Here is an 18,088-nt window from a genome sequence, read left to right on the forward strand (position 1 = left end):
TTCAGAAGGAAGTAAAAATGCTTAAGAGACGAACGTGTATGTGACTCATGGTTTCTATGAAAGGTGGAAGGTTGATGTGTCTTCCCATGTTCCAAAGAGCATTTCCCTTGGGAAGGTGCGTTAAGAGGGACTGTGTCCTTAGAGCACTCATAAGAGCATGCACAAGCTGTGTCAATAGACAGCAACCGCTCTGCACAGCAAACCTGAGCCTCTGTGTTTACTATTCTTTTTTCTACTTGTCTTATTTGTCAAGAGCGATTTTACTAAGCAACAAGACTTAAGAGCAAGAATATTTTTTACATAACTATGCTTACACAGAAAGGTTTCCCACCAAAAGAAAAAAAAGTAAAAAATAAGCGATTTGACAAGTGTTTATTCGAGATGCATCCTTCAGTGAAGCATGTTTGAACCAATTTGTGACATTCCAGATGCCTACACGCTATAACATTTCAAAGTGTTTATTAAGGATCCACAGGTTGAAGCTCTCTCCATAAATGTCTGGAACAGGAACTTACTGTTCCTCAACAGTCACTGGCTGGAGGTTGGCTTGGAATGCACAAGTGTGTTTGAATTTGGTCGAAGTTCATTTTAAACTGAGCAGTTACGTTATTCCAGATACTGTTCTTAGTGTTCCAAGTACTTGACATATATAATGTCTCATTTATAGTTCCAAGCGCCCACCATCTTGCAGACAAAGAAACGAAGGAAGAAGGTCAAGTAACTTGTATAAGAACCCACTAATTTAAGTGACAGTACGGGAATGAAAACCCAAGCAGTCAAGTGTCATGTCAGACCCTGTGTGCTTAGCCACTACATTCTACTCTTATCTAGGATGTTACACTACCTCTCAGTTGGTCCTTTCAACAGTAGTGATTTTTATCATCACTTTTACCAGCTCCCTCTCACATTCCATCATCATTCTTTCTGACATTTAAACATGTAAACAATCACTTATACTTGAAATCCACCACTTCTCCAAAAAAGTATTCCTTTCTTTATGTCATATTCATAAGGCTATTTATTTTAATAGGGAGACATAACTTGAAGAAGATAAACTAAAAATGAGTGTCCTTAAGAAGTCCAAGTCTGCAGAGAATACTTTCCCAAAAGTCACTGCATGCTGGAAGCTGACAAATTCTTTTCTAATCTGATGTTCGCCTACCTCTTTGTATGCTGAAAGCCATATTCCCTGGTTCACTAAATGGTAGGACATACTGGAAGGTCTTTGGCATGTTACACAATTTTCTGGCTTTATATCTTCCCAGTTAGTCTGATTTATTTTGTAGTTCCAGCTGCCCAAAAGGATGCGCTGTTTCTGCTTTCAGATCCTAAAATCTAGTGTTGAAAAATTGTTGAGGGCACATGCACAAGACTATATATAAGGAAATATAAACATTAAATCGCACATTATTTCAATAGGAATGCCATTAATGTCATAGGTGGGTTATAGGCTCTATAGGAAGTTTAACAGATTTGACATTGTCTCTCAGACTATGTCCAAATATTTTCACATGATTCAAATGATTTTACCTATATCTACTCTGGAATCATGTTTTATAACTTCACCTGGAACATCCTAGGCCACAGCCATATTGTGATTTTTCAAAAGACATCACACTCCTTTGTCTCACCTTGCCTTTAAATATGTCCTTCTTGTCACCTGAATGCCCTTCCCACCTATCCTTGTCATTTTGTTTATCTGTGAAGATACTCCCTGACTGATTCTAGGTCAAATTGATGACCCGTTCCTTCCATATACCCTTTGCATATTTCACACATACGGTTTCGGGACTGTGATCCTAAAGGGTAAGAACAGTGTCTTACTCAACGCTGTGTGTCTAAGGCCTCAGACCTTAAAGTAGGCTCCTGACACAGGAATGGATAAATGACATATTGGATATTTTTTAAATCTTGTGTGTTGGAAATGCTTTACGGGAAAAGAAAAAATATATTACGGAGAGACTAAGTATGATAACCAATGGTTATCTATGAATCTATACTTAAAACTCACTTGACTCTAAGTCTAATCAGTAAGAATTATATTTTATTTTATTTCAGCTTACTCGTCCCCTCAGGAGCTGAAAGAATCCTACAAATTAATCTAAATTGGCTTTTTAAAAACCTCTCTTTGGACATAGGATTCTGTTTCTACCAGTCTATGCTGCTTCTGCAATAGCATACTGTACGAAGCAGTACTCAGGAATGTTGAGAAGCAATATCCAATTTCTTTAGTTCTTGCTGGCTAGCAACCAATGTATTGCTTTCTCCATGTAAATTGTTTGCATAAAGTGAGCAAAAGACAGAATACATAGGTATAAAGTGAGACCGGCACTATTGTGGCCTCACTTTCTACCTAATAGCTGTACCCTCATCTGCAATCAATGCAATCTCTGAGATTCACTGATACATTTCCAGACAGATTCTGTGAAGAGCCAAGCTTAATTAATCTGAAGTCAGTAAAAAGTCAACAATAATATACTAATATTTTGATGAAAAAGAAAACATTTATTTGATTAGGATTACTATACTATAATCAAAGGTAGCTCTCAGATACTATTTGATGTTTACCAATAGGCAAAGAGGAAACTGATAATACCTGATCCAGATGAGGATACAGTGACTCATACTTTGGTGAGAAGGTAAAATGACATCTCTCTTGGAAAAACAATTCATATCCTTTAATCCTGCAGTTCCCCTTCATGGAATCTGTCTAAAAAGCCAACAACCTTAAATATGGTAAAGCAAGATAATCACTGCAATACAACAGTGAAAAAGTAGACTAAATGGCTAAGAGTCTGGGATCTTGAGTAAATTACTGTACATTTTATCTGCCTCAGTGTTTTCAAAACACCTGGGAAAATAACACCTACTTCTTAGGCTTCTTGTAAATCATTAAAATACCAAAATTGGAAGCATCTGACACATCATAAGTACTTAATACATGGTACCTAATGCTATGGCTCATTATCAGAAAAAAATAGCATTGTAAGAATCAAATGCAAAAATCAGGCTAGTTGGGTCTTTATGGCCAGACATTTCAAGTCCTATTTAGTCATTCTAAAGGTATATACTCGTATGCTACCAGAACGCTTGTGAATTTAATACTAGCCTTTTGTGAGTACTTTAACAAGCAATAAAGAAACAAAATAGCATGATCCATGTTTGTTAGTGATCAAGAGCATTTATGAAAACCAGTCATTTAGGTATCTTAGCTTGACTATGAGTGAAGTGACACTGTGAAACAATAACCTGAACATTTCATTCTTATAAAAATTCTTAGACAGGACGCAGGACATTTGTTTCTTAGACAGCAAGCACACACAGTTACCTTGAACTGAGCTGAAAAGTACTGGTCCACCTAAAGCAGCATGTTTAGGAATAGTAAAAAAAAAAAAGAAAAAAAAAAAAAAGCTATAAGTAAGCTTTCCAAATTAGATATTTCTAAAATAACAAAAATGGTATAGGTAGATACTCTTTTTTTCGACTTATTTATGGTGCAAAGAAAAAAGGTCCCTTTTATAGTCATTTAATTACTAGGGAAGCAGTAAAGAAAGAAATTAAATTTAACTATTTGACTGATTTATGCTGCAGTTAAAAGACTCATGGACTGTCATGACATTAATGCTGTATACTGCTCATTCTTTTCGCAACTTACAGTATTTTTAAAATAAAAAATGGTTATTGCAGCAAGTCTGAGCTGAGAGCAGGTTGGCCATGCAGCCACCTGGGTGGAGATAACAGTAGTGTATTGTGAGGTTGCTGCTCTGTCTTGGAGGTGAGGTGAAAAGCAAACCTGGTCACAAGACGAAGGTCTGATCTAACTCAGATTTAGAAAAGTGGCATCATTTCTTTGATGTCAGCAGACATTCAAGGGAATCTACAGGACAGATATGGCATTATCTGATTATTCCTGACCAGCTACTGTTCAAGAAGCTGTCCTCAATTCCACACACCTGCCGTTGAATGAACCTGACTGATCACGAGCAAATATTCACCAGCTATTTGACCTGAAGTACACCTTTCACTTTGGGTGGACAAGAGCTAATGATCCTAAGGTAATTGGTTTTCAACTTCTAGTCCCGCCTTGAACCCATGACTCCCCTAGATCTTTACTTGAAAAGGGACGTCCCAAGGAATCTATGCACAAATCAAAGGGGGCTGAACTTATGAAAGACCTTTGGGTGGTTCTTCTTTTCATTCACATCCTCACTTGGCTCCTAGTGCCTGCTTAGGGCAGAGAAGTGGGCAGTAAGAGCTAAACCCAGCCTTTCAGCTGAGCTAGAGCTGCACTCGTCTGAGCAGTCAAGGGATGAAAGCTGTGTGGCGGTTCTCAGAATGAAGTAGCTCCAATAGGGAAAGTTCTAGGCATGTGATGCCAAAAATCTAATCTCTACCTGAGAGTTTAATCTTTCTCCCAGTTATAAACTCTTTGGCTAGGTCCATCGTGAGATGCATCAGTCTCCAAAATTCTCATTAAAGATGCAGCATGGGTATGAGTACGGGCAAAAGCAGCCTTGCTTGACCATCCTGGGTGTTGTGGTCAAGAACTCTTACCCACAACTGTGTATATTAGGTTTATGCAAAAGTAACTGCAGTTTAAAAGGCTAAAAATAATTGCAAAAACTGCAATTACTTTTGCACCAACCTAATGAAATAGAAGCAGAGGTTTACTGAATAACACCAAAATAATTATTGTTTTTTATTGTTAAATTGATGAATTTTGGGGGGTTAATTAACTGAATCCAGCAATTTGTGTCATACATTCACTGAAATTTACATGGCATATGGTTACTGAAAACTTATCTTATGTCTAGTCTCCACAGACACCCCAAAGAAGAAAAGTTGTACATTTTGACAGCAAAAATAGCCACATAGACAAATTAACTTCCTATATTCTTTTCTAACTCTAGTTGTAACTCCTTCATTAGAAAGTGTTAATTGAGCACCTACTGAGTGGCAAGCATGGTCTAGGCTCTGGGAAAACATCAGTGAACAAAACAAAAAAGCTTGCTTTCATGGAGGTTACAAGTCTGGAGACAGACAATAAGTAAGCAAATAAATAGGTAATATGGTATGTTAGTCGATGATAAATACTATGGGAAGAAGAAAAAGTACAGCAGTGTAAAGGGAAAATGAGATGTGGCATGAGGGACAGGTCACAATTTAAAATAGAGTGCCCAGGGCAGGCCCTTTGAGAAGTAAAAGACTTGAGTAAAAGACTTGAAGTGAGGGAGAAACTTAAGGCAGAAAGAAACAGCCAGGGCAAGAACTATCTTCAATGTTTAAATTTACCAGATTCCTCCAATTTTATCTTTGGAAAATCCAGGATACTGAGATACCTTTGAGCACGTATCCATTAAGTGTGTATCTGAGTAATACTTCTGCTCCTTTCAGGAATTTTTATGTTAACAGTTATATCTGCAGTCATAAATATCATTCAGGAAAAATGAGCATGAAAGTATCTAGACTACGGTACAGAAAGCTTTGTATAAATAACCAAATTTTTATTTAGGGGATAATCGTAATTATAAATCTGAGTTACTAAGAAATCCCAGAACTTCTGAGTGTCTGATACCACCTCTTGTGAATTTAGTTCCTAGACAGAAGACTAAGAGGTACAACAGTAGAGCTTTAAATTAAAACTGGTCTAAAGTAGCTTGACCCTACAGATAAATTTATTTTATCTTTCTTCATAAAGAAGGTGTGTTCTTGGGGCGGCCAGTTAGCTCAGTTGGTTAGAGTGCAGTGCTCTTAACAGCAATGTTGCTGGTTCAGTCCCCACATGGGCCACTGTGAGCTGTGCCCTCCACAACTAGATTGAAACAACTACTTGACTTGGAGCTGATGGGTCCTGGAAAAACACAGTTAAAATAAATAAAAGTGTTTTTTTTGTTTTTTTTTTTAAAAAAGGTATGTTCTTTCAGGACTTCCTCTTGCAAACCCAAACATGAATATACAAAGCAAAAGCTGGTTCTTCAAGAAATTGCCAGACTACTCCCCAATTAGAGACAGAATTCGATTTTCTACAAGTACATCAATTCTGTCTCACTGGCTAACTTGTTTTAGGTGTAAGCTGAAAAAAAAAGGTAATTCCTGACCAGGGCAGGAAATAGGATTTCAGTTTTCTTCCTGAGTCAGCAAGGAGGTATAGGACACAATTGACTTTTTAATATATATTTCCCTAAATGTACTATTAAGAAGCAAAGTCTAATGGTATGGTGGAAATCAAAACTTTAGAAAAGAAAGCAAATAAAAATGAATAAAATGCCTTTAAAGCTAAAAAAAAAAAGAACTAAGTGAATTAAAAAAAAAAATATTCTGTAGCAACTATCTATTTCCATTAAAAAAGAAAAAAAGAAAAAGAAAGGCCTTTTACTCCAGGCCTTAAGTGAGGTGAGGTGAAGTTTTAAATTTCCAACCAAGTAATAACACTATATACACTATAACGTGATCCAATTTTGGGAAGTCATCATAAAATAGAAACATAAGCACTTCAAAGATAGGGTATAGCTGTTTCTTTAAACTCCAAAGACTTACAGTATCTTAATTTTGCCTCCTCGGTGGCTTTCCAGAGGCCTCCTTGAAGTTTATGGGTGGGTGGGAGATTAGATGCCAATTTTCTCCAATCTTCTAACTTGTTCACTGGTGCTACAGAAAGAGTTTAAGAGGACTCGGAAGTGCTGGTCCTCTGACATGTATGAACAGTTTACATTTTCTAGCTAAGGACTTTCACTAGCTAACCCTAAGTGTTTCTCAGTATGATCCATTTGAGAAGCTCCTGGGATGCTTGTTAAGACTGAAGATTCCCACCTCTCAGACTTTCTGAATCTAGAGTACTACTATGGTCTGAATGGTTGTATAGCCCTCAAAATTCATGTTGAAATCCTAATCTCCTTTGTGATAGCATTAGGATGTGGGGCCTTTGGGTGATTGATTAGGTCATGATGGTGGAGCCCTACTGAATGGAACTAGTTTATAAAAGAGGCCCAAGAAAGCTCCATGAAAGGTTAAAGAGAGAAGGCAGCCATCTAGGGCCTGCTGCCATCTTGATCTTGAACTTCCCAGTCTCTGGGACTGTGAGAAAAATTCCTGTTACTTAAGCTTCTCAGTCTGTTGTATTTTGTTATAGCAACCTGGACAGACTAAGTAAGAACAAGGAGTAACCCTAAAACTGCACTGAGTTACGATTTTTAGAAGACTTTTAGACTTGAGTTAGATCTATTTCAAGAACATTATGATTGTTTAGTTTCATATCTTCAGCCACCACTATCCCTCTGGATTCTTTGATTTCCTAACTCAAAGATAACCCAACTGTAATGCATATCAAATTAAATTATATCTTATACAATCAAATAGAAAACTTCTGGCTAATATCATATTTCCAAAAAAACAAAAACAAAAAACAATCAGTACACTACAACTAGTAAAGAAAGACTGTGACAAGAAAGGAAACTAAAGGAAAGGAAAAGTGGTAGACAATCTCTTATATTCTGTGTTAATAACAGACAAGACATATGCAATGAGTTGCCCCAGTACCACGATCAGAAGGTAAGCCCATGTCTCAGTAAGCTTCTAAAGCTTTTCCTTATGTGAGAACTTAACAAAAGGTTTAAGATTCCTTGCCCTCTTAAATAAAAAAACTGAAACCTAAGGATAACATATTTACTTTCTTCATAAGGTACTTCAGGTGAAAGATGTAATTTTTCAGGAACTGCTCTGAGGATGATAGTTTAGTCTAATACCAGAAATCAAAGATATTTACTTACTGCCTAACTGATAAAATTTTGCAAAGCCTTTTGGCTTATGGCACAAAACTAAGAGTTTTTCTGGTGTGAGAGTAAGAAGAATTGTGATTCATTCATTCTTTCATATTGCTATTCAATGAATATTTATTAAGTGCTAACCATGTGCAAGGCATTGAGGAGAGTTAACAGGCACATCCCCTGAATCCTGGAGACTTTAATGTCTTTTGGGGATAACAGACAAGTAAATGGAAAACTGGGGGCATAGATAATAAGGAAATACTCCAATAAAATAAGGATGCACTCTAATCTAGATTTAGACAACATGAGTAGGGGTGTGGGAACAGCAAGAGCCAGAAAAGAGGAAGAAGGCACAAACAAGAAAGGCACATGAAAGAAATTGAGTGTATTTGACCTTCAAATTTGAAGAGTATGTTAGAGAATGTTGAGCTGAGTGTCCAAGAAGTAGGTGGAAGCAAGACCAAGAGGGCTCTTGTAGGCCATGTTAAACAGTTTTCTTTTAATCCTAAGAGCAATGGGCAGCCACTGAAAAGTTTAAATGAATGAAATCAACATGCTTTTATTTGCAATTTATAAAGATTGCTCACTGATAAAATCAAAGTAGGAGCTTGAGTGAGTGGCACAGGTTTTAGATAAGGCCAGGCAGGACCTGGAGCTGAAGATAAGGCAGGCATGACCGATGTAGTCATAGGTGGTTCCTAAGTCTGCACACTCCCAGTTGTGGGGGTCATTTCATAGTAGCTGATCATATGGTCAAACATTCTATGTATGGGTGTATGAGGTTAGTCAGATGCCTTCTGCAAATGATTGCACTCAATCACTTATCTTTGAGTGTAGAGCACATAGCAATGTGTACTGTTTCCTCATTGGTTTTGGTGATTATCGTGTTCTTAGATATAATATTATGCTACCTCCCATCATGTGTCAATCACTGGTATGCAATGTCAGTTTCAGGACTAAGAAAACATTCTTCCGCATTCCCAGTCAACAAGACAGAACTTGTAAAGATAAGTTCTTAGCTCAGGTGGAACACGTTTTTGAAGATTCAAGAAAAGCTGCACTGATGAGGGTAAATAAGTATGTGACTGAGTTACCAAGATTTTATGCCACGCCTCAAAGGTGAGATAAACTTTTTTAAAGCACAGGTTTATCTTGCTTTATGCAATAGATTTACTCCAGGAAAATGGTGTATAAAATTTTTTAAAAATAAAGTGTATTTTGAAAACATTTGGGAAAGCTTCCCTACTTAAGAAAAATTTAATGATTATTTGCAAAGATCAAATCTTGTTACTATAGTATATATTTTCTCAAGTGAGGAACATCTATACTGGATTGTTCTCCATCCTTGCCAGCTGAGAGGATAGGATGCCCCCAGTGTCATCTCTTGGAAAGTCCTTGAGTCTCTCAACAGATGCCACACCACGCAGACAATATAGTAAGTGACATACTCCACCGATTTCCTTTGATTGGAACCCTAGTTTCAATGGACTGGATCATTAGCGAGGTTGTCTGAGTATGGTGGTATCACTGAACTGCCTGCCATCCATAATACCCTTTCTCCCTAGCTCTCTTTCAGCAATTGGTCTAGGAAGGCCATGTGTTGGAGTTCTGGCAATGATACCCAACTAGAAGTGGCCAGATGGGACCTCTGGGAAAGCTTGATCGATTTGGTTAACATGCCCCTTTGGAATTTTACTCCTTTGTACTTCTCTTTCCTCCCTAGTCATAGACCTGATGCTTGGGGTAGGAGCCATCTTACAGCAAGGAGAAAGAAAGACAATGGCAGAGAAAGATGCAATGAGCTTGGTTTCTTGATGGCATCATGGAGCTGTTCTAGATTGTGAGTTCTGGACTTTTCTTGAATGAAACAAGAAAATCCCCATACTTATTAAGGTTCTATTTATTGATTTTTCTTTCATTTCCAGCCCTACATACTCTTAATCAATATCCTTGAGTTTCTATTAAAACTTCTCTGAATATAGCATACCAAGTTTTGTTGCTACTGACAGTATGTGGAATTCTCTGGTGATGTAATAACCTGGGTGAGAACCAGCAAGCCATTACCTCCAAAAGGTAAATGTTTATATAGTGACATTTGTATGGCCTCCTTCTATAAAGATGCTAAGTTGCCTGATCTATGGGAGCTGTGCTAGTACCAAAACAAACAAACAAACAACAACAAAAAAAAACAGCAGGAAAACAAAAACCAAAAATTCCACACACTTCCTGGGCATTTTGGCCACACGTATTCTCATTTAGTTGAGCTTGATTGGTTAAGCATTAAAAAAGACTGAGCCATGGATGCTAAGGCAGAAGTGACAAGGAAAAGTAACTTCCCATAAAAAGAGGACAAAAACAGGACAAAAGCAAGCAAATTAAAGTTACACAATTATAAACACTGCACGAACCAGCCAAAAGAGTCAGCCATCAGGGATTGAATAGCAAACATAGCATGTGGGCTAAAGATTTCAACAGCTGTACTTATTCAAAGGTGCAACCTGTCTGGCAGGCTCCTGGATTTTCAGACTAGTTTATATGTACATGACTATAAATCTTTTTAGGATATCCAAGACAGCAAACTTACATATGTGCATGAATGTATATTTATATTGGCATTTAAATGCATATAAACATCGATAAATAATTATTTCTGTTCAAAGAGATAGTATTTGAGTTTAACCCAATATAAAAATAGAGACTTCTCATTCCCACTCCTACCGTGCTTCCCCCAAAATAAGACCTAGCCGGACAATCAGCTCTAATGCATCTTTTGGAGCAAAAATTAATATAAGACCCAGTGTTATATTATATTATATTATATTATATTATATTATATTATATTATACTATATTATACTATATTATATTATACTACATTACATTACATTACATTACATTACATTACATTACATTACATTGTATTATATTAAAGACCCAGTCTTATATTATAGTAAAATAAGACCGGTCTTATATTAATTTTTGCTCCAAAACATGCATGAGAACTGATTGTCCAGCTAGGTCTTATTTTCAGGGAAACATGGTATATGGAAGCTATAGCTGCACTGTTTTTCAGTGTTCTTTGTGTATTACAGATTCTTTTACAGTTAAGGAAGTCTCCTAAATCATTAATTTGGTTGCTTCCATGTCTTGGTCACTGTAAATAAAGCTGCAATAAATATCAGAGCACATATATCTTTATGGATAAATGTTTTCAGATTTTTTGGGGTATATAACCACAGTGGAATACTACTGTGCCATAAGAAAAGATGAAATACTACCATTTGTGACAACATGGATGGATCTTGAGATTATAATGCTAAGCGAAACAAGTCACACAGAAAAAGTCAAGATTTCACTGATATGTGGGATATAAAACTGAAAGCAACAAAGGAACAAGACAAACAAATAAAGAAACAAAACTCATAGACACAGACAACAGTTTAGTGGTTACCAGAGGGTAAGGGGGAAGGGGATGGTAGATGAGGGTAAAGAAGGTCAAATACATGGTGATGGAAGGAGAACTGACTCTGGGTGGTGAACACACAGTGTGATATATAGATGATGTATAACATAAATGTACACTTGAAACTTATGTAATTTTTCTAACCATTGTCACCCCAATAAATTTTAATTAAAAAAAAAAGAAAGAAAATACAAACTATCTGCCACCATGATTTTCAAATCCTGCAAACTGCCTGGTGCCATACATCATGGTTCATGTGTCTGTGGAGAGAAACTGTTCTAGAGAGAGGGGAAACGGCATGCTCACCGTAAGACCTAGAAGAGTTTGGGCTGCTTAAATCTAGTTGTGTGCATTATTTTTAAATCTGAACTGTTTAAAGTGTTTGTTTATATTGTTTAAAGTTGGCCACAGGATTTCCAAATCCCCAGTTCATTTTATGACATACAGGCAATCTTTCTTCTAGAAAATTAAATTAAATTGCCTTCTGTAAACATGATGAGTATTTATAGAATTATCAGCAACAAATCCAAGTTACTACAGTGGATGTGAATAAAAAACTAGAATCAAAGACTCTGGTTGATTTGTTTATTCAAAAAATTTATTGAATACATATATTCATAAAAATTACCTGGGGAGTCTACTTAAAAAAACAAATTCTAATTCTCTAAGTCCTATGCTGGCAAAGAGGGTCCAAGAATATGAGTGATATGAATAGCCCAGTGATTCATATGCGTAGGAGGGCCTGTAGACCCCACTTTGAGAAACATTGGTCTATACTGTTTTAGATGCCAGGGACACAAATGTCAAACTGCTCAGTCTAGTGAGATAGATAAGTCAACAACAGCTTTACAATGCTTTCCTAAACATCCCGAGAGGTATGAAGAGGATAGGAGAAGGTATAAAAAAGGCAGAAGTGAAATTCTCCTGCAGAAATAACCAGTTTTAAAGGAGGATTAGAATAACCAGAGAAAAATGAGAGAAAGCTACTTTGGGGAGGAAGCATGGTGAGGACAAGCATTGTGTGGGGTGTGTCTGAGACCTGAGCAAGGACTTTGGAATGACCAGGGCACTGATACAGAGTAGGAAACGAGGCTGGAGAATTCAGAATGACTTTTATGCCCACATGGGCTGCTTTGAACTCTTTACCTGAAGGGGCAGGAAGCCAGTGAGGGTTTTAAGTGAGCAAGGAAGGCCAGAGTTATATTCAATTTTTAGAAAGCCCACCAGGCATCCGTTAACACGGAGGACATACATATATGCGTATCTGGGAGGAATGTGACCTGGTGGGGGTGTAGAGGCCAGGTAACTGCAGTTCTCATCAAGAGAAGAGGCCTGGACTGGGGAAGACAGATAAAGTGAATGTCATCTGGAAGATGGTATCCCATCAGAGTCATCATTTCCCATATTTACCAAAATGAATTCAACTGAAGTGGTACAATAGACAGGTCTTAAAAACCAATTTGATGTGGGGACAGAGCCAAAAGAAAGGAAAGGTGATGATTTCTGGATTTCTGGTTTGTCTGATTTGGTAGCTGGTGATACTTTGGCAGGTGAGAAGTAAAAGAAGTGGCTTTTTAGTATTTTACTAATAAAGATAATTAACAAGACTATAGGACTTACTAACAGAAATGGAAAGAGATCTACAGGGTGAAGGACTTAGCAATGTCTGGGCTGAATGGACATATCTATTTGGAAGTCATCCATGTCTGGGTGGAGGTAGTTGGAGTCACGAACATGAATGAAGTCATCCGAGGGGTAGAGTTTGAGGGTTAGGGTGGAGCCTAACTGGGAGGTGGCATCACCACTCAAGGGGAAGGTAGAAAAGAAACAAGCAGGAAAGAATAAGAAGAGATGTCCAAAAGGCCGAAGAAGAAAACCAAGGCGTACCAAAAGAAAAAAGGTTAAAGAGAGGGCCAAGTGTCACAGAGCACTCGAGTCAGATAAGCACTGATAAGCGTTCCATTGTGACCTGAGGTGGCCTATCCATGCCTCCTCTATGAATGGGTCATTTATTTCTTCAATAAATATTGACTGAAGTCCCCTGGGTGCCTGGTACTGTGCAGATAATTCTCAATCCTTCAGGACAGCCTCATCCTACTTTGGAAGCATAGCAAAAGTATTTTCATTTCCTTAGAAATATTACACTATGTAAAGTGTCAACAGGAAATGAATTTGTATGTAAAGCCCTTGTTGATATTGCACTTGGGGAAACAGCGAAATAGGTGAAGTGAGGAAGGGGGAGGATGGGCTTAAGAGGATAACAGGAGCCTGAGAGGAAAGTGGGGAAGGGGAGAAAGGCCTGGCAGTATGACCTGCTCATCCTCTGACCTTTTATTCTGCTTAACCCTTTACTTAACTCCTATATCTCTTTAGGGAGCAAAGTTTTAAGCTGACGAGTAGTTATTTCCCAATATACACTTTCGGTATTGAAAGAAGAAAATTAGGATAGAAAAGAAAAAGTTAATCATACCAAAGTAAACTATTTCTATGCTCTGACTACACTTCAGAGAAATCTCATCTCCTACTGTGTTTCCCTGAAAATAAGACCTAGCCGGACCATCAGCTCTAATGCATCTTTTGGAGCAAAAATTAATATAAGACCCAGTCTTATTTTAATACAATACAAAATGGGTCTAATATAATATATTATATAGTATAATATAATATATTAATTGTTGCTCCAAAAGACGCATTAGAGCTGATGGTCTGGCTAGGTCTTATTTTCGGGGAAACGGGATAGTTACTTAACATTAACTAAATGTCCATTTCTTCTTCTTTTTTTTAAAATAGAACAAGCCTTTGATTTTTTTATTACTCAAAAGCTTCATATAATATTATTAAGCTTTCTGATTCTGTGCTTGTGCCTTCATCACTTTCACAGCAATTTCCTGCTCCTCAATAAGGAAAGCACATTTGATCCAGTCACAGACCCATTTAGCAGACATGGACCCACTATAGGCCCTGCTGTCATGTGTCTTTGTTTTAGACATAAGAACGTTAGGTCTCATAGCACGATCCCCTCGATGTTGGCTTGGACACACGCCACAAGCAGATTTTTGTGCTTTCTCAACCTTCTTGGTATGACGATAAATAATTCTATTACTGAGGTTCCAGACAGCTCATTTTGTTAGAGGCTGTATTGAAAGAGAGCCAGTGATAATATGCCAAAATCTGGACCATGCTGAAGGCCTCTAGAGACTGTCCCCAGAAGAGTATCCATTACTTAAAATGACTCTAAAAACTTAACCTCCAAACCCCCAAAATAACTGTTTATTAGAAAGCCTATCTATATGACTTTAGACAAATAGAAGTGATAATATCCATAACACTTTGACAGAGTAAATCCTGCGATTATTTCATTTATCCATCCACCTGTTCAGGAAATACTGAGTTTTTGCTAAAGGTTACAAGTGTTAAAAAGATGAAGTCCTCGAGCTCATGAAGGCTACAATCTAGTGGAAGACAGAAACTAACAACCAACCTCAGGCTCTCCAACAATGTCGTAGTGAAGCTTGCTGTGTACAAAAACAAAGCACGGCAAGTGGCCTCTCATATACTGAATAGAAATACGTGGAAATAAATGTTCAGAACACTTAGAGAGAATATATTTGACTTCACAATTGATATCTGGTTCTGATCCTCACAATGCATTCCTTCCTTCAGAACTCCATCACTGAGATCTACCAGTTGCCAAGCACCATTTTAAGCACAATATGGGGAAGGGGCATCAAACCACTTCCTGCCCTCAGCCTACCAACTGGTAATAATTATCACACAGGGGAGAACATAGTCGGTCATAATAAAGTTATTATGCTAAATCACCTGATAGAGGGATTACTTCAGGCTATAAGAGAATAAGGCCTCCGATAGGACTTACACCATAGCAGGATAGGGAATGGTGGAGATCAGGAATATAACATTCCAGAATGAAGGAACAGTACGCAACAAGAGCTAAACAGTGTTTGTCCAGAGAATGAGGGCTATTCCAGTTTGATTAATGTGTTTGATATTTTAGTGATGATGTGGGAAATAAGACAGAAGAGGGAGTTTGAGACAGAACTGTGCAGGGCCTTACATTCCAGGCTAAAAATGTGAGGCCTTTACTTTTACTTACATTCATTAATAGACCTGGAAAGTAGAAGCTGGGACACTCCTTTAGTATATGGATTATGACTGGGTGAAGATGAGAGAATCATCTTACAGCATCAAGGAAGTCACTGAAAATAATCTGAGGATGCCGAATGCTGAGATGTTTTAACTTGTACCAGAGTCCAGTGTTCCTTAGGGCTTTCAAGCACTGTGCTAAGAACATGATGTGGATTTCTCCTTCGATATTCACATCAACTCCACTAGGTGTGTGTATCATTCCCACTTACAGGAAATTTGGCGAGGTTAAATAACTTCCCTAAGTTTGCACAAATAATTAAGTGGTGGTGTTCTGGGTTCAAACTGGCCTCTGTAAGACTCCAAAACCAAGTTCAGCACTGTGGAGGACAAAAACTGTAATTGAATTTGCAAATTTGAGGAGTCAGAAGCACATGTAATAAACCTCAATAAGGATAGTTTAGGGTAGCGGAGTAAGTAGCACAGGGAAGAAGAGAAAGCACAAAAAGTTTTAAATTTAAAAATGGATAAGCTCAGAGGTAGGTAAAGGCTTTAGTGGGAAAAAAGCCAACCAATAGAAGGACTGCAATATAGCACTCTCTTCCCTTCCACCATTCTTCCTTCCTTCTCTTTCTTTTTGGCGTCAATCTTACCAAGGCACCTAGAACAATGAAGTAATCGTCTTGTCCTCCAGAGAGGTCTGATCCACACCAGATACCAGAAAAAACTTAGTGTTCAGAGAAAAATCTTCAAAGATGAACAGAGTCAGAATATTAGATCTGTGAAGAAATACCAAAGGAAACCAGGAAGAGAGAAGGTTGACCATAATTTAGTATGAGGTTTTCAAAGAATTGATCTCTACCTTCATTAACATTACAAGAACTTCAATTAGACATGAAACTGTGAGTCTAGTACAGGGGTGTCAAAACTGCACAATCCATTGTTAATTGGCCCACAGCAAATTCCAATATTTAGGTGAGGCAATACGTACTTCACCTCAAGTGAGTGGCCCGGCTGTTTGTGTATTTTACTGCATATGGCCCTTGGTAAAAAACGTTGAAAAAAGTTTGGACATCCCTGGTCTAGTAGAAAATGAATTTTTCTTCTAAACTTTGATATGTGGTTAGGATGTTAATTTAATCAATATACATTGATTAATGATAATACAAATGGTTAAGTCTGGGTTAATATGAAAGATATTTACAGTCAGCTCCTTAAAGCATTGATTGATCATGAAGACTATACATTTACCTGTCAGAAAACTTAGCTCAACACATTCTTGTTTCTCTACTAACGTTGTTTCACAGATTCTAGATATTTGAAGTTCTAAGTGTTATTTTGGTCTCAGTTATCTAGGTCAATGTCTCAAATTCCCATTTCACCTTCTGACATATCCTTAGTGCTCGCAGATGTTTTCTCTGGAGCTGGGAACCCTGCATTAGGCATAGACATAAAAGTGAAATACTTTAAATAAGTTTTACATTTAAGTTTAATCAATTATAAAGTTAAAGGTTGTGTGATAGTTCTGGGTAGAATTCCCACAAATAGGTTTATCATTAATAAAATGTTCACTCTTTATTGAATGTCTTATTGAAGATGTGAGAAATGGTTAAATGCTATAAAGAAAGTGTGTCCTGATACAGAGCTAGGGCTGATTGTGTTTCACTGACTGATAAGTACAATCATGTAAATTTGGAGCAATCAACAGTTCCTCATAAACTGAATTAAAGATGGGACATGTAGTCTTCACATCAGTTTATGAATATTTTCTTATTTACCCAGAATAACTAATTCAGTAGAATCTGCCATTGACCTTTAATTATACCAGCTGCACCCAATAACTACATTAAACAACATTATTTTACCCTCCGAATAGCTGGCTATGGTTTTCTAAATTTCATATCATCTTTGTGTTTCCAGTCCTCAAATGTTAATTTATTTGAAAGGAGGCTGAATCAACAAAATTAGCAGCTAAATAACAACCACACCATGTCCACCTATATCCTAATAAAGAGCACAGAAAGAAGTCCAAAGGGTAAAAAGGTGGAAATGCAGAAGAAATGGAGGCCTGAGAAGGAAACCTTATTCCAGAAATGTCCATATGTTTTCTGGGATTGTCAATTAAAGAGCTGTGGAACTCACATCAGCACAGAATTACTCCCTTGGAAGGCCGAGGGCATCATGGTACTAAGTACATACATCCAAGTTTGGCATGGAAAATGGCACCTGTGAAAATTGTATGGTTTGGCCCTATATATAGGTCAAAAAATATAATAAAATGAATTTCTTTGGTTTCCTTATAAGAGTGGAAATCTAAAGAAATTTAGACTAGACTTCTGGGTTAATAAGGGTAAATATTAGTTCTCCACAGCACTAGAAATCAGTCTGGATTAATTAAATCTACCATGGTTGGGGGTAAGCATGGAGTACTGGCTGATGGCCTTCAGTGATTTTTCCACGTTCTGGCTGCTTCCTCTTAAGAAGTTTACCACTGTGACTAACTTTCTTTGGGAGCAAAGTTGGAAAGCAGAGGTCAAAGTCAATCTGAAATGGAGCAAACTCACCTTCCAGTACCTGGTGAAGGGGACATTTTTCACTGTGAAGCTTTGGCTACTGTCTAAGGTTTTATAACCTATTTTGACTTTACTGTAGATGTTCTATCCATATCAAGCTACGAGTATAACTATGGCAGGGTTTAACTGTCTAATATATTACCTACATTATTTCCATGAGATGAAATTATTGCCTTTTACAGATAA

The 18,088-nt window shown here is 37.4% G+C and overlaps 1 protein-coding gene across 5 annotated transcripts in view; it reads right to left on the reverse strand.

Annotated features, from left to right (window-relative positions):
• ELOVL6 (ELOVL fatty acid elongase 6) overlaps positions 1 to 18,088 on the reverse strand; it is a 120,511-nt gene that overhangs the window by 53,421 nt on the left and 49,002 nt on the right. For 3 of the 5 annotated variants that reach the window (XM_088792439.1, XM_074322494.2, XM_019741960.3), the window contains exon 3: positions 3,329 to 3,358. The exons of the other annotated variants lie outside the window; for them this stretch is intronic. In XM_088792439.1, the coding sequence (XP_088648565.1) occupies positions 3,329 to 3,358 (30 nt within the window). The remainder of the gene's footprint in view (positions 1 to 3,328; positions 3,359 to 18,088) is intronic. 5 annotated transcript variants of the gene reach the window in all.

The sequence above is a fragment of the Rhinolophus sinicus genome, chromosome 1 (genome assembly GCF_057876585.1).
Source record: "Rhinolophus sinicus isolate RSI-liver-muscle chromosome 1, RSI-T2T, whole genome shotgun sequence".
Classification (NCBI taxonomy): Eukaryota; Metazoa; Chordata; class Mammalia; order Chiroptera; family Rhinolophidae; genus Rhinolophus; species Rhinolophus sinicus.